Raw genomic sequence first — 23799 nt, forward strand, 5'->3', positions numbered from 1 at the left:
CTCAATCCACTGAGCTACGCCAGCGAGGGCTACACAATGGAATTCTATGCAGCAGAAAGAAAGAAGGAGCTCCTACCCTTTGCAACAGCATGGATGGAGCTGGAAAGCATTATGCTAAGCGAAATAAGCCAGGCAGGGAAAGACAAATACCACATGATCTCACCTTTAACAGGAACCTAAACAACAAAACAAAGAAACAAGCAAAATATAGTCAAAGACACTGAAATAAAGGACAGGCTGACAGTGACCAGAGGGGAGAGAAGAGAAAATATAAGGGGAGAATGGGAAGGGTTTACAGGAACAAACATAAAGGACACATGGACAAAAACCGGGGGGGAGAGAATGGGAGGGAGGTGGGGAGGGATAAGGGATGGGTGGGTGGGCTGGAACGGGAGTAAAAGGCAGAAAAGTGTACGTGAACAATGATTAAAATGAAAAATATATAGCTACTCTTCTTTTTAAAATTTGTGCATTGAATACATTTTTCCATCTGTCAATCTACCTATGCCATTGTATTTGAAGTGAGTTTCTTATAGACAGAATATAGGTGGATCTTTTTTCTCCATCCACTCTGCTATTCTGTGTTTTAATTGGTATGTTTAGACTATTCACAATAAAGGTAATTTTTAAAAAATCCTCACTGGAGGACCTGTTTATTGATTTTAGAGAGGAAGGAAGGGAAAGAGGGGGAAGGAGAGGAAGGAGGAAGAAGAGAGCGCGAGAGAGAGAGAGAGAGAGAGAGAGAGAGAGAGAGAGAGAGAGAGAGAGAGAGGAATGTGAATCAGTTTCCTCCACTATGCACCCTAACTGGGGATCACACCTGAAACCTAGGTCTGTGCCCTGACCAGGAATTGAACCCTAAGACCTTTTGGTGTGTGGGACAACACTCTAACCAACTGAGCCACCAGTCAAGGCTTAAGGTAATGATCTCTATATAAGATTAAGTCTGCTGTGTCATTATTTGTTTTCTGTTTGTTTCCTGTGCCGCTTGATCCTACTCTGTTCTTTCCTACTTCTGAATTACCAAACCAATTTTTACTACTCCATGTTTACTTATTTTTATGAATATGATTTTAAAACTTAGGCAAAGCAGTTCAACTAAATCTTAATAGTCAAGAGACTTGGTGCAAAAGTGATTAATATGTATGTATCCAAATAGAAGACTTGAGGAATCATTAATATTTTTAGCTGTCAAATTACCTTTCTTGATACAGTTACGGAGAGTAAATCCCAATAAACAATAAAAATCTTTATGTTACCAGGGAAACCTTTAACTGTTTTACTACTATGATATGGAATCCTGAGGCATTAAGAGATGTTTAGTGGGTACATATCCTGCTTCCACCACAGGCCAGCATTCTCTGATTTTTGGAAATCTCGCCTGCTTTTCAAACCTAAGGGTGTACTCATGAGGAAGAAAGTTGAAAAGTGTCACCACCTCTGTACTCCCATGCAGAGATGAACTGTTAGGACCTTTCCCCTGCTCATAGAAGTCAGTACCACCGCCCTGGCTGGCGTAGCTCAGTGGATTGAGTGCAGGCTGCGAACCAAGCATCGCAGGTTCGATTCCCAGTCAGGACACATGCCTAGGTTGCAGGCCATGACCCCCAGCAACCACACATTGATGTTTCTCTCTCTCCCTCTCTCTCACTGCACCTTCCCTCTCTAAAACGAAACAAAACAAAACAAAAAAAACAAAAGGAAGTCAGTACCATCCTCTGACTAATCTGGAGGTTACAAGGAAATGCTCAGAGAAGTTTCCAAATAGTATATATATGAAGGAATGAGAAATATGACCAACTCTTTGAAAATGTATACGTCTTTGTGCAATGACTATATATTTGAGATTAACGACACTTACAGTCTGTCAGTACAAATATTTAAAAATACTACAGCCACTTTTATCACATGTGGCTTTATCAAAATGTTATTAAGTTCAACAACAACAGAAATACTTATTGAGGGTTTGCCTTGGACAATTCCAAGAGTTACACATATGTTAATAAAAGTAGTCTTTTGGAAAATAAAACTTCCTGGGGCGTATGCTGTAGGCACATTTGAGCATCCTAGGAGCTATTATGGATTATGTCAAATAATCTAGTACAGCTCCTTCCACAACTACTCTGAGGGCAAAGGAGGTCACCTGCCACCACTCAAGGAGGTGGTAACACATGAATTTTACTAAAAAAAAAAAAAGAAAAGAAAAGAAAAAAAAAAGTCATTTATTCATTAGACTGTATTTCCAATAAAGTACACACAGCTTCCTCAGGCAAAAGATAATTTTCTGAATTTTATACTCAAATGTACATTTTGCCTAAGTTAAGCACTAAGTTTTTATAACAAAAATGTAGGGTTTTTTAGAAAGGAAAAACTGATTCTGTCTATTCTACTGTAATTGTCATATAAGCAAGTGAAAGAACAAGTTCATGCATTGACACTGGATGTTTCTTGGGGAAGCTAACCTTTGACTCGGACATCACTGTATCGCTGAAAGTGGTGGTAAGCAGCTTTCCAAGGGTTCCGATAGTGACGGAGCAAAGTAATGGGAGGTCTTGGGCGCACTGGGACATACCTTACACCTTCTTCATCTATTCAAAAAGAAAGAAAAAGAACATTAAATAGCCTGTTACATATTTGCCACAATCCTTAAGGTACAGTTCCAATAAGTAAGCCATACTTACTACATAAACCTGACTACATAAACAGCTTCAGGGACTGACCCCTGATTGAAGTGAGAAAGCTTCACATGACAATAGTTAACCCAAATGAACATTACCAATATACTCCTTGGGAGGAGACTTGCGCTTCTCAGCCTTCATCAGAAGACTCTTGGCGGTGGACTTTTCATCATCAGTGCTGTTTGTCTCCATCATATCCCCTTCTTCTGTAGATATCACATGCTGTTGCTTTCGAGGCTTTTTCCTTGGGGAAGCACCAGGTGGTAGGTCACTGGTGGGCATGGACAAGTTGTTAGCCAGTAATGCAAGAGATGGTGACATAGTGCTGGCAGCCAGTGGAGGAACAGCTGTCGTAGGGAAAAGACCACACATGTATGAGACCCCAAATATAACAGAAAATTTCCCCTGATTTCCTCTGATTCAATGAGAATGAGTAGGTAGAAAAGAGGAACATTTATGGAACTTTCCTTTCTGCCTAGCACTGTGTTAAACACTAATTGTGGCAGAGGCTGCCAGATGCTTCCTAATAACTCACACTTTCACCTTCCTTAGCACGTGGGCCCACTTTTAATGGGCATATTGCCACTAAGCTCAAACACACCATTTACTAGGCTCCCTGCCAGGTGTGGCCATATGAAATATAAATAGAAGTGTTTTGTAGCACTTCTAAGAAGTTATCTTAAAAGAAGGCATGGCTTTTGATTTCTTGTCTTCTTATTGTGATGCTGAAACTGAGATGTGATAGCTACAGTTCTAGCAGCTTTCTTGAATCAAATTGTATGAGTGGTTGGAGCATTGATCCGTAATATTTTATGGACTGCCTCCCTCAGGATTTGATCCAAGAGACAATAAAATCTTACATGTTCAAGCCACTATTTTTCAAGACTTTTGAGCATTAATTCCTAGAAGCTAACCTATTAAAACATATAATCTTAAAAATAACCTAAAATTAGTAGGCACTATTTTATTATCCCCAATTTAAAGATGAGAAGATAAGACACAAATCATGCCAGTCCAAAGTGGCAGAGCTAAGTGGAGACACGCAGTTTGGCTTCAGAGCTTGTACTATGTACCTATTACAGTACAGTGCCTCTAAATACATGGTGAAGGGAATATTCATTTGGGCTTTATGGATCATACATCTGGGTATTTAAAAACCATGATAGAAGTTCATTCAACTCTGATTTTCACTCTACCATATACTTGTGCCATCCTTTTCCTCCACCCTACGTCAACCACATACTCTAAACACTGTCATCTCATCTAAATTTTAAGTGTACAATTCTCTAGCCAAAACCAACTATCTTTGCAAGTCACTCCTCTTAGAAACCAGTCTTTAACAATCCCTAGTCCCCACTAGGAACTATCATTAGCCCTGCCAATTTTCTTTCTTTCTTTTTTTTTTTTTGCTGTCACTTATCCCTCTTTTATCACTGGGTTTTAATTCTACCATCAATTTAATTGAATTTATTCAACCACTGTCAATTCTCATTTTACTGTACTCAACAAAAGCACAAGAGGTTAAATCCAACTCTCCAAGTAGTCTACATCTTATGCAAGTGAATGTTGCTAGAAGAATGATACAAAGTAACACTGACTGTCTCATGCTAACATGCTCACTAACCTCTCGCAGACACTTACTGCTGTGGGACAATCTTATCATAACTGCTAAGTCCATTTTCTCTACACATGATCGTTTCAACCTCTCCTCCATTCTCACACCTTCAGCATCTCCTTTACCAGCCTGACTCTCAGCTGATGACCTGGCTTTCAATTTTACTTAAAAAAAAAAAAAAAAGGAAAGGAACAATTAGAAGAAAATGTCCATAAATTCCCACAACCTCATCTACCTACTTACTTGTGACCATGTATCTCCTTTCTCCTTTCAGGTGCATAGTAGATCCCACCCACACTCATCTCAGATATTGCTCTAGGAGTTCTCACCTCTTTCCTGCATCATCAATTCTTTCCTCTAGTGGAACGATCCTCATGTAGGATCATTCCCACATGAAACTGTTATTTGTCCCATCTTAAAAATAACTTTCTCTTGGCATCATTTCCCTTCAGATATTGCCCTTCTTTTCTTTCCGTTTATAACAAATTCCTTAAGTATTGTTTCTACTCAAATGCCTCTCTCCAAGCTTTCTCTTGAATTCACTCCCAATCATACTTTGACCAATATCATTACATAAAAACTGCTCTTCTCAAGCTTTCCACAACCTTCATGTTGCTAAATCCAATGATCAGTGCTCAAGTCCTTATTTTTACAGTATATATTCAGTATTATTTTGTTTTGGTTTTAGGTGTACAGCACAGTGGTTAGACAGGCATATACTTTATAAAGTGTTTCCACTGGTACTTCCAGTACTCAATTTACACTGTACACCGTTACTACAATATTACTGACTGTATTTCCTATGTTGTAATTTATATTCCTACGACTATTCTGTAACTTCCAATCTGTACTTCTCAGTCCTTTCACCTTTTGCTTCCAGTCCCCCAAACCTTTCTTTCTGGCAACCATCAGTCTGTTCTCTCTGTATTTATGAAGCTGTTTCTCTTTTGTTTGTATTGTTCTTTGGATTAAACATTTAAGTGAAGTCACATGATATTTGTCTTTCATTGACTTATTTCACTTAGCATAATACCCTCTAGGTCAGGGGTGTCAAACTCATTTTTACTGGGGCCACATTAACCTTGCAGTTGCTTCCAAAGGGCCAAATGTAATTTTAGTACTGCATAAATGTAACTACTCCATAACTAGGAGTAAGGAACTCTACATTAGGCACTCTGAAGGCAACCATGGGGCTGATGCAGCCCCCAGTGAAAATAAGTTTGACACCCCTGCTCTAGGTCCATCCATGAGTCATGGTTTTTTTGCCTTTTTCTTTTTTTCTTGAGAATGGGAAAGGGAGGGAGAAAGACAGGGAGAGAAACATAGGTCAGTTGCCTCTCACATGCTCCGTGATCAGAGACCAAACTTGCAAACTAGGCATCTGTCCTTACTGGAAACTGAACCAGTGACCCTTTGTTCTCCAGGATGATGTCCATTAACTTAGCCATGTGGTCAGGGCATGAGTCTTTATGTTTTTTTAAAGTATGTTCTATTGATTATGCTATTACAGTTGTCCCAATTTAATTTCTCCCCTTTCTCCGCCATATGCCTTGCACCCGCCCCTCCCACCACCATTCCCACCCCTCCTTAGTTCCTGTCCATGGGTTGTAGGTGGAAGCTCTTTGGATTCTCTTTACTATACTATTCTTAACCTTAAGCTCCGTGTCTATTTTATGCCTACCAGTTATGCTTCTTATTTCCTGAACCTTTCTCCCCAATTCTTTCCTTTACCCTCCCCATGAATAACCGTCCATGTGATCTCAATTTCTGTGATACTGCTGTTCTAGTTTGCTTAAGTTTTTGTTTTTTAGGTTCAGTTGTTGATAGTTGTCAGTTTGTTGTCATTTTATTGTTCATAGTTTTTGATCTTCTACTTCTTAGATTAAGTCCCTTTAACACTTCATATGAGAAGGGCTTGGTGATAATGAATTCCTTTAACTTGACCTTATCTGGGAAGCAATTTATATGCCCTCCCATTCTAAACAACAGCTTTGCTGGACAGAGGAATCTTGGATGCAGGTCCTTACCCATGGTGACTTCAAAAACTTCTTTCAAGACCCTTCTTGCCTGTAAGGTTTCTTCTGAGAAATCAGCTGATAGTCTTATGGGAACTCCTTTGTAGATAATTGTCTCCTTTCCTCTTGTTGTTTTATGATTCTCTCTTTAATCTTGGGTAATGTAATTATGATGTGCCTTAGTGTGTGCTTCCTTGGGTCCAACTTCTTTGGGATTCTGAGCTTCTTGGACTTCCTGGAAGTCTACTTACTTTGCCAGACTGGGGAAGTTCTCCTTTATTTTTTAAAATAAGTTTCAATTTCTTACTCTTCCTATTCTCCTTCTGATGCCCCTATGATTTAGATGTTGGCATGTTTAGTGTTGTCCCAGAGGATCCTAAGCCTCTTGTCATTTTTTTGAAGTCTTATTTTTTCATCCTGTTCCGGTTGAATGTTTATTTCTTCCTTCTGCTCCAAATTGTTGATTTGAGTACCAGTTTCCTTCCTGTCACTGTTGGTTCTCTGAATAGTTTCCTTTATTTCACTTTGGGTAGTCTTCATTTCTTACTTCATTTTCGAGACCTTGCTCAAGCAATTCTGTGAGCATTCTGATTACTAGTGTTTTGAACTCCGCATTACATAGGTTGTCTCTCTCCTTGTCACTTAGCTCTTTTTCTGGAGTTTTGGTCTGTTATTTCATGGGGCTATATTTCTTTATCTTTGGGCACCTGTTACCTTGTAAGAGGTGGAGCCTTAGGTATTCATTCACCAGGGCAGGGCAACCCTCTTTGCTGTGTTGTGATGCTGTCTGTGGGAGAGGGGTCAGAGAGGGAACAATGCATCTCTCTTGCTCACTGTGCTCTAGCCCTACTTTCTATCACTTCCCAAAAGTGGAGTATGCCCTTTCGGGTGCTGATTCTCAGGTGAGTGGGTTTTTGTATGTTCTAGGATCCTGTAGGACTCTCCAACGAACTCTCCTGTGAGAATTCAGCCTTCACAACCCCACAGACTTTTACAGCCAGAAGTTTTGGGTCTTTAGTTTCCTTGTTAGACAGCCCCCCACCTCCCGTACCTGCACAATCTGCCCCCTTCCTGTGGATCCTGCCCCACCAGCTGGCCATCTCTGCCCCTCTTTTCAGTCTGGATTGTTGGGAACCTCCCTGCCTGGTATCAGAAGCTGTAACCCCCGCCTAGGCTAAGGCTAAGGGAACGCCCTTGGAACTGTAAGCCAGCAAGGAGACAAAAGCTTATCTCCCTGGCAGGAGCGCTGCTTCTGCTGCTTCATTCATAACTGAACCCCAAAGCTTGGCCGGTTAGCCAAAGACGGGTAAGATTCCCCAAGGGGGGAACGATCTAAGACAGGCACGATCACATGGGAGGCCCCCAAAAAGGCTTTGGGGGCTACAGCAAAAGGGGGTGATGGACCCTCGCTCCTCGGCTTTGACATATAGCCTGAGTCCTCATGGTCTAGGAGAAAATCTCCTTATCTCTTGGTTGCCTTAGTTCCCTTGCTCCACCTAAGCCTGAAACAATGACAGGGTGGTGCAGCTCTGTGCTGAAAAGGGCAGGTTCCGGGGTGACCAGGCCTAAGAAAGAATATGTAAAATCCTGTGAAACCTCTTTGTTTACTATGCTCTCAGTTGAATGAGAAGGGTCCAAGGAGGAAGTCAGTTTGTTCCTTAAAGTCTTACAGCTCTTTGACCCTGACTCAAAATAGGCCCTCAGACTTCCTTGTTATCTATTGTTTGATCCTTACTTCCTAGCAATGAGTAATGAGCTTTTACCTGAATTCTTATGCAAACGAAACCAATAAAAAGCCTCTCTGGAGGGGGAACAGCGTGCTTTCCCCACCAGGGAGGGTGGCCATGGCGCCCTCCAGGAGAGAGGGCAGCCAAGGCGCTCCCCACGTGAGGAGTGGCCCTGCTGTTCCTATTCCCCCACAGGACCTGGTTGTCTGTGTATGTTTTTCTTGTGTTTCGACGAGCCATCGGCAGCGTTCCGTGATCACTGCTGGCCGGTGACCCACACATCACTGGATGAATGTTTCTTTAATACCTTGGTTGTCGGACTTCCATGCAGTTTGATTTCTGGTAGTTCTGGTTGTTTATTGTTTTTAAATTGGTTGTTGTATTTCTTTTAGTTGTGCGAGGAACTGAAGTGTTTCTACCTACACCACCATCTTGGCTAGAACTCATGAAGTCTTTATCTTAACTGACCTTTCAACAGCATGTGATCCAGCTGATTACTCCCTTTTCCCTGAAATATTTTCGTTCCAGTTTTGCAGGACATCACAACTCCAAATTTTATTTTTACCACTCTAGCCCTTTTACCATTTAGTTTCCTTTGCTTGGTTCTGTTTCCCATCCGTCCTCAGAAAGTGATCTTATCCAGGCCCATGGCTTTAAACATAATTAATATGTATTATTAAACACAACATAAATATTAAACCTAATTAATGACAACTCCTAATTTATGCTGCAACTTCTATTTTCCATTCCCAAAGCAAGGCTCATAGATCCAACTACCTACCTAACATCTTCATCTGGAAGTCTAACAGATATCTCAAACTTACCATATCAAAAACAATTTCCTGCTACTGTCCTATAAAATGTGGTCTTCCTACAACTTTCTCTATCTCAGCTGATGGCAACTCCATGCTTCCACTTACTAACCCAAAAATGTTGTCATGGACCCTGATGCTGTTCTCTCATACTCAACATCTAATCTTGAAAGAAATCCTCTCTGTTGTACTTTAAATATGTTATCTAAAAATCCAACCACTTCATGCTCTGGCTGGTGTGGCTCAGTGGATTGAGTGCAGACCTGCGAACCAAAGGGTCGCTAATTCAATTGCCAGTCAAGGTGTATATCTGAGTTGCAGGCCAGGCCCCCAGTAGGGGCTGCACAAGAGATAACCACAAGCTGATGTTTCTCTTCCTCTCTTTCTCACTCCCTTCTTCCCTCAATCTAAAAATAAATAATGAAATGTAAAAAAAAAAAAACAAAAAAAAAACCCAACCAGTTCATACCACTTCTGCTGCTACTTCCCTGGCTGAAATCTTCTTGGTTCCCTGCAATTAATGCAACAGCCCCTAAGTTAGCCTCCCCAATTACATCTTTGTTCCCACAGCCTTTTCTGTAAATAGCAGACAGAGCCATCTATAAAAAATGAAAGTGACCCAAGCCCTTTGTTGGCTCAAAACCTTCCAACAGGTCCCACCAATGTCCACAAAGATCATGTTCTCACAATGGCCCATAAGCTCTCATAGTCTTGACCCTGTTTCTCTGACCTTATCTTCTACCACTTCCTCCTGCACTTAGCTCCATCTACTTGTGCCACTGCTATTCTTTGAGCAGAGCAGGCATGCTACTATTTTAGGGCTCTTACTCTTGGTCTGGAATGCTCTTTTCCAAGAACTTGCCTGTTTAATGTTTCTACTCAAAGATAACTTTCTCAATAGCTCTTTCCTTTAGAAGTCTTTAAAACTCATAGCTCCAGCCCTCACGTTCCTTTATATTTTGTCCCTGCTTTATTTTACTGTTCATTACCTTTGCTGGAGTATAACCTCCCAGATGTTGGGGTTGTGCTTTTTCTACTTTGTCTCTATTTTATAAATGTCTTACACTGCATGTTACTTTCATAGTTATAAAAATCAAGATCCACAATAAATTATTTTTTAAAAAACCTCCAAAGTGACCTGCCCTTATAAATTGGAAATTTAGTCAAGAAGAGGAAAAGGGATAAAGAATACTTTTATGATTTTACTAATCACATGTAAGTTTATCAAGAAGAATATTTTCAACAATGTAAATCTTACTTTATTGCATAACAAGGGAACAAAAATTGGCAAGGAATAAATTGTAAGTAATCAGTACTTAGTTATGATTGTATCTTGACATTTCTTACATGGCAATATTTTCTGAATGAATACAAAGAAGTTATATTAAAGGGTATATAAATATCCTTGGGGGAATATTAATTTTGTTCATGATATTGGTAAGAAATAAAATTAATTATAAAAAGAAATGTTAATCTTTTGTAGGATTTTGTAAAATTCTATTTATTTATTTATACACAGAGGGGAAGAGAGGGTGAGAGAGAAACATCAATGTGTGGTTCTCTCACATGTCCCCTACTGGGGACCTGCTCCACAACCCAGGCACGTGCCCTGACTGGGAATTGAACTGGCCACTCTCTGGTTTGCAGGCTGCACTCAATGCACTGAGCCGCACCAGCCAGGGGATAACCTTTTGCTTGACTTTGATTAATAAATAAAATTAATTATAAAACCAGCAAAACAGTTTTAGTTTTCAAAAGGATGTTCCATATAAAAAAACTAATAAAATGCAAATTTAAAATGGGAACGGAGAAGTCAGTGTTTCTCAGGAGAAACAGTTTTGGCTCTCAGGAGAGTTAGGAAAGGGGAAGAAGGAACTGCCAATAAAATGTATTCTGGTCCTAATTGGGTGGCTCAGTTGGTTGGGCATCATCCTGCAAAGCAAGAGGTTGGTGGTTCGTTTTCAGGTCAGGGCACATGCCTGGGATGTGGGTTTGATCCTTGGTAGGGGTGCACACAAGAGGCAACCAGTTGATGTTTCTCTCTTACACTGATGTTTCTCTCCTTCTCTTTCTCCTCCCTTCCCCCCTCTCTAAAAATGAATGAATGAATGAATGAATAAGTAAAAAAAATACAAAATAAAATCTTAGGGGGAAGAAAAAAAAGAATATTCTGTGAATGAACTTACCAGAAACTGGCCTCATAATGTCCATTGGTTCCACTTCTTCTTTAACTTTTATCTCAGGCACAGAAGGAACCAAAATTGAGGCAGGACTGCCACCCACACCTGCTGATGGCAGAGTGGCAGCAGCAATGGTAGTGATGGGAGGAGTGATGGGAACTGCTCCAGGATTGGTTGAGAGGGCGACTGCTGTCTGTGATGGGGGACTAGCTGCAGCAATCATGGTTGGAATGGTTGGTGGAGGCTGCTGAGCGGTGGGAGGAACTGCAATGGTGGGCTGATCATTATTTTGATTGGACACAGTCTCCATGGACACAGTGACTGGAGTGGCCATGGATACGTGGATTTCTGACTTAGGTTTGGCACTGAAACACAAAAGCAAAGATAACGTAGCAAACAACAGAAAACTGACTTAACCTGTAATACCTCAAAGGATGGGTATTTGTCCAATTCTTTCTGTAAAATATAGCAAAAGTAAAATAAATACTTGTTGATTCCAAAAGTTGAATTTTAAAGTTTTAAAAGAAACTATAATTTTTAAAATATGCCCTCCTTGGTGCTCTCCCTCTCGGGAGCCTGCCTGCCTAACCAGTTCCGCTATTCTTCTTCCCAGGTATGTAACCTTTGCCTTTCCTCTTCTAAGCTCCCAGGGCCCTTCTTTTGCTTCTGTAGCCTGTGTCCTGAGCATACATGGCCCAGCTGGCTCACACATATTACCTTTGTAATTTTCTAAATAAACTTACTCTTATAATTAAAAAAATGCCTTCTTTGCTCCAGCTCACCATGTTTTTATAAGCAGTAATAAAATTAATTTAGAAAACCAAGCATATTTTTAAAAATATCAAAGCCACATTATCAAAAAAAATTTTTTTCATTATGTTTTACATTTTCCTCCCAGAATTCCTTAATGCCTATGTTGTCTTAGGTTTTTTATTGACAACAACTGTATTCATATTTCATATATAGTGTCTTTATACCTATTTGATGTAAAAGAGGAAACTCATGCACATGGTAAAGATACAAAAGGATACAAATTAAAAATAATTTCCCTCCACTTCCCATATATAGCCTACTAACCTAAAGGCAGCACCCTTGTAATTTTCCAGTATATTTTACAAGAGATACTTCTGGAATCTAAAGTAGCTACAAATGCAATGTTTACAAATGTCTATCTTTAGCTCTGGCTGGCTTGGCTCAGTGGACTGAGTGCCGGCCTGCAAACCAAAGGGTCACCGGTTTGATTCCTAGTTGGGGCCCATGACTGGGTTGCAGGCCAGGTCCCAAGTGGGGGCACATGAAAGGTGACCACACATTCATATTTCTCTCCCACTCTTTCTCCCTCCCTTCTCCTCTGAAAATAAATAAAATCTTTTAAAAAAAAGTAACTTAAAAGAGAATGCTGTAAGATGAAAATTGATGTCACCTAGAAAGAAAAAGAGATTTCCAACTTAAAATTCTCCTAGCCATTATATCATTTAAGAGTGTGGGTAGTACTTGTTTATAGAAAAATAGCACAGATATTTTTGCCTATTCCTCCTGCTAAGTATAACTAAAAATAGTGAGTACTGATTATGAGTACTATATATAAAACAAACAAAAAAGCTGGTGAAAGGTGAAGAGTAGACATACTTGGCTAGGAATCTCAGGACCTGAGGAATGACACAGAAGTTCCTTGTGTTTCTTTTCTGCCTCTTATGTCCCAGAATGTGTGCCAATGAGGTGGCAACCCAGAAATGTCAAAGGGCACTGAGAAAATAAGCCTCAACAAAAGTCTTTTCTCTCTAGCCAAGGAGCCAAGAAAGGTCATCAAGATGAAAAATTTGTAGACAATAACTATTATACTCCAGTGAAACACCACATTGCAATTATAACCCCATCCCCATCCCCTCTAGCTTTGGAGAATCAAGACCTTTACACTTGCCAGGCTGTAATGAGGGACTAAATCCTCTCTCCTCCATCCCACTACTAAAGAGGTGTGAAAAGAGGCCAAAAAGGGAACCTGGACTTCAATCCCCAATTGGCAGTAAGAAGGCAATGTTTTCTCTTCCTCAGCTGGGTAGCTGAGAGTGGGGGACCACTAAAACAAAAGGCATATAAATAAATTCCAGTCTCATAATACTAAAATGTCCAGGTACAAATAGAAAATCACTCATCTAATCGAGTCAGAAAAAAACACAACTTGAACAAATGATATAAGAATTAGCTGGCCTGGACTTTAATGCAGATATCATAAAAAAGTTTCAATAAACAATTATAAGTTCACTTAATCTTAACAACAGTGAGAAAATAGACTGAAGAGGGTAAAATACATTTTTCTTATATAAGAAGTGTCAAACACTGGCACTTTAGTGCTCTTTGTTATGAAAGGTGCTCTAAAAAATCAAGAAAGTAAATCAAGAAAAACAAAGTGAATGGGCTCCAGATGATTATCTGAAGGGACACAGAGCATGATGAAGAATCAGCAGGAATAGTATCTGGGCATCAAGTCCAGAGCAACCAATGCAGAATGGAGTAAGTGGAAGAAAGGCTTCAAGGAGGGATCTCATTCAGGGAAAAGAGATCTAATAAGGTCAGCCTGTATTTAGAGTCCTATAAGTTTGGTGGTGTTTGAGAATAAATTAGTGATTGCCAGAGAAGACCTAAGCAAACACTAGCAGTAGTCTTGTAGAACTATGTAACTTCTTTTCAACTCAACTTTTAAATTTATCTTGACAGCTTTTGGATTTATTTTTCAAATTTTCACCTCTGAATGTGATTATTTATGTGAAAGAGAAACACTGATTGGCTGACCCGACAGGGGATAGAGCCTGCTAACTTTTGGTGTATGGGACAATGTTCCAACTAACCAAGCCACCTTGCCAGGGCAGATTCACTTTTTAATTTTAGTTTTCTGTTTAAAACACTTATCCTTTATTGTTTCTTCTGAATTAGTAATATTTTCACACTTCAAAAGATATACTGATAAGTATCCTCACTCTGTGAGTCTATCTACTATCACCTCCACATAATACTACTCTATTTCCATATTTTACTGAATCCAAGTTGCCAACAATTATAGAACACACCAATATTTTGTGTACTAGTAAAGGATCCATTAGTTAATGACAGAATATTAACATGCTATCAATTTTAAATCATGTTGATTTCAGAGACGTTGATATGTCTATGTTGATCTTGTATTACAGTACATTCTATACGGTTTTTATCTTTCTTTTTAAAATGTCATTCACTATTTTCATTTCTATCTTCTATGCCTACATTATTTTCTTTTTAAATTTTGGTTTAATTCTGTGATGGTTTCTACTAGATCTTGAATGAATTATGTCAACTCATATCATCTCTTTATGTTTTATAATTTCCTCTTGGTAGTCTTCTCATCTTTGTGTTTTTCCTCATTGGGCTGTGGTCATTTGATTGAGGAATTTAAATTCATAGTCAAATATTCTACTACAGATTTCATGTCAACTACGCAAACAATAAACACATTAGTACATTTTGTTGCTCTTTCTAGGGAGTGAGATAGACTGTGCAACCCAGGGTTCTAGCGTGAGGAAATAAAGCCTCAAAAGCTCTGACTTCAGGCAGTGGGAGAAACTCCCGGCCTCACAGGAGACTTCGTTGGAAAAACCCACAGGGTCAAAGAATGTATGCAAACCCATCGACCTTGGAATCAGCACCAGAAAAGCCCAATTTGCTTGTGACTAGCAGGGGATTTGACTGAAAGCCAGCCAGGAGCCAAGCAAGTGGCACTGTTCCCTCTCTGACCCCTACCTCACATACAGCACCACCAGTAGCCAAGTGGGCTGCCCTGTCCTGGCGAATATCCAAGACTCTGCCCCTTACTATATAACAGGCAGGCCCAGACAAAAAAATGTGGCCCAAATGAACAAGCAGATCAGAGCTCTCAAAATAGAACTAACCGATGAAGAGATAACCAACCTATTAGATACAAAGTTCAAAACAATGGTAATCAGGATGCTCACAGAAATGGTTAAGCATGGTCGCAAAATAGAGGAAGAAGTGAATGCTACGCAAAGTGAAATAAAGGAAAATGTACAGGGAACCGACAGTGAAGGGAAGGAAACTAGGACTGAAATCAATGAGTTGGAGCAGAAGGAAGAAATAAACATTCAACCAGAACAGAATGAAGAAACAAGAATTCAAAAAGAATGAGGAGAGGCTTAGGAACCTCCAGGACAACTAACCAATCCAACATCCGAATCACAGGACTGCCAGAAGGAGAAGTGGAAGAGCAAGAAATCGAAAACTTAGTTGAAAAAATAATGGAGAAATTCCCTAATCTGGCAAAGAAAATAGACTTTCAGAAGTCCAGGAAGCTCAGAGAGTCCCAGAGAAGTTGGACCCAAGGAAGCACACACCAAGGCACATCATAATTTCATTACCCAAGATTAAAGAGAAGGAGAGAATCTTAAAAGCTGCAAGAGAAAAGGAGATAGTTACTTACAAAAGGGTTCCCGTAAGACTATCAGCTGATTTCTCAAAACAAACCCTGCAGGCAAGAAGGGACTGAAAAGAAGTATTCAAAGTCATAAAAAGAAGTATTCAAAGGCAAAGATCTACATCCAAGTTTACTCTGTCCAGCAAAGGCTATCATTTAGAATCGAAGAGCAAATAAAGTGCTTCCCTGATAAGGTAAAATTAAAGGAGTTCATCATCTACAAGCCCTTATTATATGAAATATTAAAGGGATTTATCTAAGGAAAAGAAGATGATCAAAATTATGATCAGTAACATGGCAACACACTCATGACTATCAACAATTGAACCTAAAAACAAAAACAAACTAAGCAAACAACTAGAACAGGAACAGAATCACAGAAATGGGTATCACATGGAGGGTTATCATTGGGGAGGTGGAGGGGGGAAACAGGGGTAAAGGTACAGGGAATAAGAAGCATAAATGGTAGGTAAAATATAGACAGGGAGAGGTTAAGAACAGTATGGGAAATGGAGAAGGCAAAGATCTTATATGTATGACCAATGTACATGAACTACATTAGGGGAATGCTGGTGGCAGGTAGGGTACAGGGCAGAGGGGAATAAAGGGGAGAAAGAAATGGGACAAGTGTAATAACATAATCAATAAAACATATTTTTTTAAAAAAAGCATCTAATGCTCAAATAAAGAAAAATAGAAACCTCTGGGATAACAACATCAAATGGTCTAACATTTACATTATAAGGATTCCAGAAGTAGAGATTTAAAAACAGGAGCAGGGGCAGAAAATATATTTGAAAAAAAAATAAGGCTATAAACTTGCAGTCTGGGGAAGAGAACAGATATCCAGCTTCAAAAAGCACAGAGAATTCCAAACAAGATGAACTCCAAGAGGCCCACACCAAGAAAGAAGGAATTAAAATGGCAAAGTTAAGGATAAAGAAATAATCATAAAGGCAGCAAGAAAGAAACAACTCACATACAAAGAAAATCCCATAAGGTCATGAGCTAATTTCTCAGCAGCAATTTTTCAGGCCAGGGGACAGTGGCAGGAAATATTTGAATGCTGAAAGAAATGAACCTATAACATAAAATATTGTACCTGGCAAGGTTATCATTCAGAACTGAAAAAGAGATGAAGTTTCCCAGAGAAGGAACAGGTCTTCTTTATGCAGAAAAGGACATAACCAGAAATAAGAAAATACAGGAAAGAAAAATTTTTACTAGTAAAAGTAAATAAATATATAATAAATAAGGTTAACCCAAAAGCTAATATGCAAGGTTCAAGACAAAAGTAGCAAAGTTAACTATAACCACAAGAAATATGTGACACAGAGAACAAAAAGACACAAAAGAGATGTCAAAACATAAACATGGAGGTGGTAGAAAAATGTAGTAATTTTAGAATGCGTTCGAAACTTAAATGCTTACCAGCTTAAAATAAAGTGCTATAGATATAGGTGGATACACATGAACCTCATGTAACCACAAACCTACAAAAACTTAGAAGAAACATACAAAAAATAAAGAGAAAGGAACCCAGACAAAATATTCTAGAAAATCAGCATATCAAAAGGAAAGAGAGGAAGAGAAAAAAGAAAGGGACAGAGGAGAACAAAAACAACCCGGAAACAACAACATGGCAATCAATAAGTACTTTAAATGTAGATGAATGTACAAAACTGTAAGACGAATCTATATGTTGTCTGTAAGAGACTCACTAGATCAAAATACACAAGTGGAAAGTGAGGGGATAGAAAAAGGTATTTCATACAAATAGAAACAAAAACACAGCTGTGGTAGCCATACTCTGACAAAACAGACTTGAAAACAAAGAATGTGAAAAGAAACAAAGTGGGATATTACATAATGTTAAATGGGTCAATCCAAGAAGATATAATAATTCTAAATACATAGACACCGAACACAGATGTACTAAAGAATATAAAGCTACTATTAATGGACATAAGGCAGAAGTTAACAGTTGATACATTAACGGTTGGGGAATTTAATACCGTACCACAATGCATAGATCTCCACACAGACAATCAATAAAGGAACCATGGCTTTAATGTCATATTAGAGCAGATCACATAATAAACATTTACAGAACACTTAATTCCCAAACTGCAGACACGTATTTTTCTCATGTGCATATGGACCCTTCTGCAGGACAGACCACATGAGGCCATTAAATAAGCCTCAATAAATTCAAGATTCAAATTATATAGAGCATATTTTCTGTCCTCAATAGCATAAAACTAGAGATCAACTGCAGGAAGAAAACTACAAAAAACACAAACATATGGAGATTAAATAGCATGCTCCTCAACAGCCAATGGATCAAAGAGATAATCAAACAGAAAATCTAAAAATATCTTGAAACAAATGAAAACATAAACTTACAAAATTTATGGGATGCAGCAAATGTAGTTTGTATAGCTATGAAGTTCTAAGAAGAAAATTCATAGCTATACAAGCCTATGTGAAGAAAAGTCCCACCTGAAACTAATACTGAATGTCATCTGTAATAGTAAAAAAGAAACAAAAAAGATCTCAAATAACTTAACTTCACACCTACAGGTACTAGACAAAGAAGGAAAAACAAAACCCAAAGTAAGCAAGAGGAAGGAAATAGTGAAGATCAGAGTAGCAATAAATAAAACAGAGACTGAAAAATAAAAAAAACAATAAGAAAGATCAATGTCAGCAAGAGTTGGTTCTTTGAAAGAATGAATAAAACTGACAAAGCTCTAGCCAGGCTCATCAATAAAAAAGGGTGAGAACCCAAATTGAAAAAAAGAAAATCAGAAACGAAAGAGGAGAGATTACAACAACCGACACCACAGAAATACAAAGAACTGTTAATGAATACTGTGAACAATTATATGCTAACAAACTGGACCACCTGGAAGAAATGGAAGAGTTTCCAGAAACATACCACCTTTGAATACTAAACCAGGAAGAAACAGAAAATCTGAACAGACTATTAGCAATGAAGTTGAAGCAGTACTCAAAAATCTCCCAACAAACAAAAGCTCGAAGTAGATGGCTTCACAGGTGAAGCCTTAACGATTATTTAAAGAAAAATTAGTATACATGCTTTTCAAACTATTCCAAACAACTGAAGAGGAAGGAATGTTTCCAAACTCATTCTACAAGGCCAGCCTTACCATGATGCCAAAACAAGACAAAGACACTACAAAAAAAAGTATAGGCCAATATCCCTGATGAACACAGATTTAAAAATTGCCAACAAAGTACCTACAAACTAAACTCAACAATACATTAAAAAGATTACACACCATGATAAAGTGGGTTTATCCTAGGAATGCAGGAATGCTTTAATATTCCCAAAGCAATTAAGGTGATACACTATGGCAAGAAAACCAAGAATAACAATCCTATGATCTCAAGGATTTCGAGGTATAGAAGTCCTCCAGACAATATTATATTGTCCAGACATATTGGATATATTGGATATATTATCCAGACAATAAAGGCCATGACAAGCCCACAGCTAACATCATACTCAATAATGAAAAGCTGAAAGCTTTTCCTCTAAGATCAGGAACACAACAAAGATGCTTACTCTCACCACAATATTTAATATAGCACTGAAATCTTAGCCCAGCAATCAGACAAGAAATAAAAGGCATCCAAATTGGAAAGGAAAAAGTTAAAATGTCATCATTTTCAGATAACATACTTATAAAAAAACCCTACCAAAAATATGTAGGACACATCATCAAAAATTACTAGAATTAAGAAATGAATTGAGTCAAGTAGCAGGATACATAATTAACACACAGAAATGTCACATTTCTGTACACTAGTAATGAATGACCAGAAGTTAAGAAAATGCCACTTACAAGTGCATCAAAAAGAATAAAATACCTAGGAATAAATTTAACAAAGGAGGTGAAAGATCTGTATTCTGAAAACTTTAAGATACTGAAAAAGAAATTGAAGAAGACAAAAATAAATGAAAGAACATACTGTGCTCAAGGATTGGAAGGATTAATTGTGTTAAAATGACCATTCTACCCAAGCAATCTACAAATTTAATGCAATCCCTATCAAAATACCAAGGATATTCTTCTCAGATCTAGAAAAAATAATTCAAAATTTATATGGAACAACAAAAGACCACAAATAGCCAAAGTAATCTTTAGAAAGAACAAAGTTGGAAGTATGCTCCATAATCTCAAACTATACTACAAAGTTCTAATAATCAAAACAGCATGGTACTGGCATAAAAACAAACACACAGAACACTAGAAGAGAACAGAGGAGTCCATAAATGAACTCTCACTTTTATGGACAAAGGAGGCAAGAATACATAATGGAGAAATGACAGAGTCTTTGAAAAGTAGTGTTGGAAAAAAACAGATGGATACATGCAAAAAAATGAAATTGGACTACTCTTTTACATCATATACAAAAATAAACTCAAAATGAATTAAAGACTGAAATTAAGAATTGAAACCATAAAACTCTTAAAATAGATAGCAACCTCTATGACATCAGTCTTAGTAATATCTTTTTACATACTCCCATTGAGCAAAGGAAACAAAAGCAAAAATAAAGAAATGGGGAAAAAAAGAAAAGAAATGGGACTACATAAAACAAAAGCTTCTCCATAGCATGAGAAATCTTTCACAAAATGGAAGACAACCTGCTGAATGGGAGAATATATTTGCAAATGATATGTGCAATATGGGGTTAATATATAAAATATATTAAAAACTCCTATCTCAATGACAAAAAATAATTTGATTAAAAACTAGGCAGAGGACATGAAGAGATCTCTTCAAAGAAGACATACAGATGCCAACAAACATTTGAAAAGATGCTTAACATCAGAAATTATTAGGGAAATGCAACCAGGAGATAACATCTGACACCTATCATAATGGCTATTATCAAAGTCAATAAATAATAAGTATGGGTGAAAATGTGGAGAAATCCACTTCTGGGTATTTATTCGAAGGAAATGAAAACACAACCTTGAAAAGATATATGTACCCTGCCCCCCAGGCTTCAGACACAACAGTATCCCTCTGCTTGTGATGCAGGGAGACCACATATTCAGTCCAATGGGATGCAAGAGCTTTGTTTCTGCCTGGAGAGAGGGCTTAGACAATGAGGCACTCTACCCTCTTGCTGCCATAATTCTTTTCCACTGAGATCCAGAGTTAGTAGGAGATGAGTGCTGCTGGCATTCTGTATTGCTTTGCACTTTGGTTTGTGTGTGGTTCTTCCCACTCACTCCACCCTCCTTTGGACATCTTACCCAGTCTATGGGCTCTTTTACCAGCCTGTGCTGTGGAACTGTCACAACATTTAGTTCAAGTTGAGGGGTTTTGGCCTGAAATAAAATTCACTTATTAAAAAAAAGTTCATTGCAGCATTACTTTAAATAGCTAAGATATGGAAGTAACCTAGGCATCTACCAATAGATGAATGGATAAGGAAGATGTGGTACATGTATACAATGAAATATTACTCAGAAATAAAACCAAAATTCTGTTATGTACAACATAGACCTAAAGGGTAATACACTAAGTGAAATAAGTCAGAGAAAGACAAATACTGCATGATTTCACTTATATGTGGCATTAAACAAAGTCAAAACAAATGAACAAACAAAACAAAGAGACTTACAGAAACAGGGACTTCCAGCCAAGATGGTGGCATAGGTAGACACACTGTGCCTCCTCGCACAACCAGAAGGACAACAACAAATTTAAAAATAAATTTAAAAACATTTCTGGCCACCAGAACTGCCAGAAAATTGAACTGTATGGAAGTCCAACAACCAAGGAGTTGAAGAAGAAACACTCAGACCAGTAGCAGGGGCAGAGATGGGCAGCTGGGTGGAGAGGATGTGCAGTGAGGCAGTGGTCTAAGGACCTGGAGAGGCAGTGGCTTGTAGACCGGGTGGTCCCACATTTGCATGCAGATAAACTGGGAGGAGCAAATGGGGAGTAAGACAGACCCACAACCTAGGGTCCCAGCATCAGGACATAAAGCCTCAAACCACTGACTAAAAACACCTCTGGGGGTTGTGGCAGAGGGAAAAACTCCCAGCCTCACAGGACAACTCGTTGCCTTCCCCAACATACAGCGTCACAACGCAGCTATGTAGGTTGCACCATCCTGGTGAATACCCAAGGCTCCGCCCCATACTACATCAGAGGCCTGCCGAAACCCCTGCCCCTCCAAAAATGGCCCAAGTGAAAGAACAGATTAAAACTCCAGAAAAAATTACCACTAAGCAACAAAAAGATAGCCAACCTATCAGATGCATAGTTCAAAACACCGGTAATCAGGATGCTCACAGAACTGATTGAGCTCAGTCGCAAAATGAAGGAACAAATTAAGGCTACCCGAAGTGAAATAAAGCAAAATATACAGGGAACCAACAGTGACAGGAAGGAAACTGGGACTCAAATCAATGGTGTGGACCAGAAGGAAGAAACATTCAACCAGAACAGAATGAAGAAACAAGAGTTCAAAAAAAATATGAGGAGTGGCTTAGGAACCTCTGGGACAACATTAAATGTTCCAACATCCAAATCATATGGATGCCAGAAAGAGAAGAGGAAGAGCAAGAACTGAAAACTTCTCTGAAAAAATAATGAAGAACTTCCCCCATCTGGCAAAGGAAATATACTTTCAGGAAATCCAAGAAGCTCAGAATCCCAAAGAAGTTGGACCCAAGGAAGCACACACTAAGGCACATCATAATTACATTACCCAAGATTAAAAATAAGGAGAAAATCTTAAAAGCAGCAAGAAAAAAGGAGACAGTTACTTACAAAGGAGTTCCCATAAGACTGTCAGTTGATTTCTCAAAAGAGACCTTACAGGCAAGAAGGGGCTGGAAAGAAGTATTCCAAGTCATGAAAGGCAAGGGCATCCAACATTACTCTATCCAGCAAAGCTATCATTTAGAATGGAAGGGCAGATAAAGTGCTTTTCAGATAAAGTCAATTTAAAGGAGTTCATTATCACACAGCCCTTATTATATGAAATGTTAAAAGGACTTATCTGAGAAAAAGAAGATAAAAAATATGAAAACTGAAATGACAACAAACTGACAGCTATTAACAACCCAACCTAAAAACAAAAACAAACTAAGCAAACAACTAGAACAGGAACAGAACCACAGAAATGGAGATCACGTGAAGGGTTATCAGCAGGAAGGAGAAGGGGGGAAAAGGTACAGAAAATAAGTAGCATAAATGGTAGGTAGAAAATAGACGGGGAGGTTAAGAATAGTTTAGGAAATGTAGAAGCCAGAGAACTTATATGTACAACCCATGGACATGAACTGAAAGGGGGGAACTTGGGTGGGAGGGGTGTGCAGGGCAGAGGTGAATAAAGGGGGAAAATGGAACAAGTGTAATAGAATAATCAATAAAATATATTAAAAAAAGAAGCAAAAAAGCCCCAAACTGATGGTTGCCAGAAACAATGGGTATAAAAGGTAAAGGGGTACATAGTGAATATGTGGTAAGCACAGTGTTAAGATATATAAACGTCTAATCACTGTTGCATACCTGAAACTAATATATTGTATGCCAACTATACTTTAGTAAAAAATAAATGTCAGAAGTAGATCCAAACTTAGGAATATGAGAGTCCCTCAAGGCATAAATGGGCTCTTGACTTGCCTTATGAATTACACAATGTGAATAAGGTTACCCCTGTTCCAACTACTCTTGAATCATTTTAAGAAAAAAAACATTTGAATTCTCAACACTTCTAATGTTCTGAATTACAGTGTACTAAGTAAATATTCACTATTTTTTCATTTCCTTATAAAACTGACAGTTGTTAATATTTTCACAAATGTTTTTAAAGTTCACATAATAATCTGATATTCCTCCACTACTGAATAAGATCCCTTTGCACAATTTTAGCTTCCATGTTTTTTTCCCACATTCCTGCATTAATGTGCAAAGTTATGTCTCCAACTACTCCTACATTAAAGTCTTGGCTCCTGCTATTTCCTTTGTCTGATATTATAAAAAATCAGGGAGCATTTGGCTTACTCCTTCATGCTCTTAAACCTCTGCTGAGATAAGCCTTTTTATTAGACATTATCTCCTCCCCATCACTTTATTTTTATTATTTAACATATTTGTAAAGGTTTTATTTAGTTAATTTTATAGAGGGGAAAGGGAGGGAGAAAGAGAAGAAGAGAAACATCAATGTGTGGCTGCCTTTTGAGCACCCCATACTGCGGACCTGGCCTGCAACCCAGGCATGTGCCTTAACTGGGAATAGCACTGGTAACCTTTT

At 38.4% G+C, this 23799-nt stretch overlaps 1 protein-coding gene across 10 annotated transcripts in view; it reads right to left on the reverse strand.

The window, feature by feature from the left end:
* The window catches only part of SAP130 (Sin3A associated protein 130), a 97101-nt gene that overhangs the window by 18922 nt on the left and 54380 nt on the right, over positions 1-23799 (reverse strand). For all 10 annotated transcript variants that reach the window (XM_028508622.2, XM_028508623.1, XM_028508626.2 and 7 more), the window contains 3 exons: positions 11034-11392; positions 2777-3025; positions 2463-2588 (listed from right to left, as the gene is read on the reverse strand). In XM_028508622.2, coding sequence (XP_028364423.1) covers positions 2463-2588; positions 2777-3025; positions 11034-11392 — 734 coding nt within the window. The remainder of the gene's footprint in view (positions 1-2462; positions 2589-2776; positions 3026-11033; positions 11393-23799) is intronic.

The sequence above is a fragment of the Phyllostomus discolor genome, chromosome 4 (assembly GCF_004126475.2).
Source record: "Phyllostomus discolor isolate MPI-MPIP mPhyDis1 chromosome 4, mPhyDis1.pri.v3, whole genome shotgun sequence".
In the NCBI taxonomy this organism is placed as follows: domain Eukaryota; kingdom Metazoa; phylum Chordata; class Mammalia; order Chiroptera; family Phyllostomidae; genus Phyllostomus; species Phyllostomus discolor.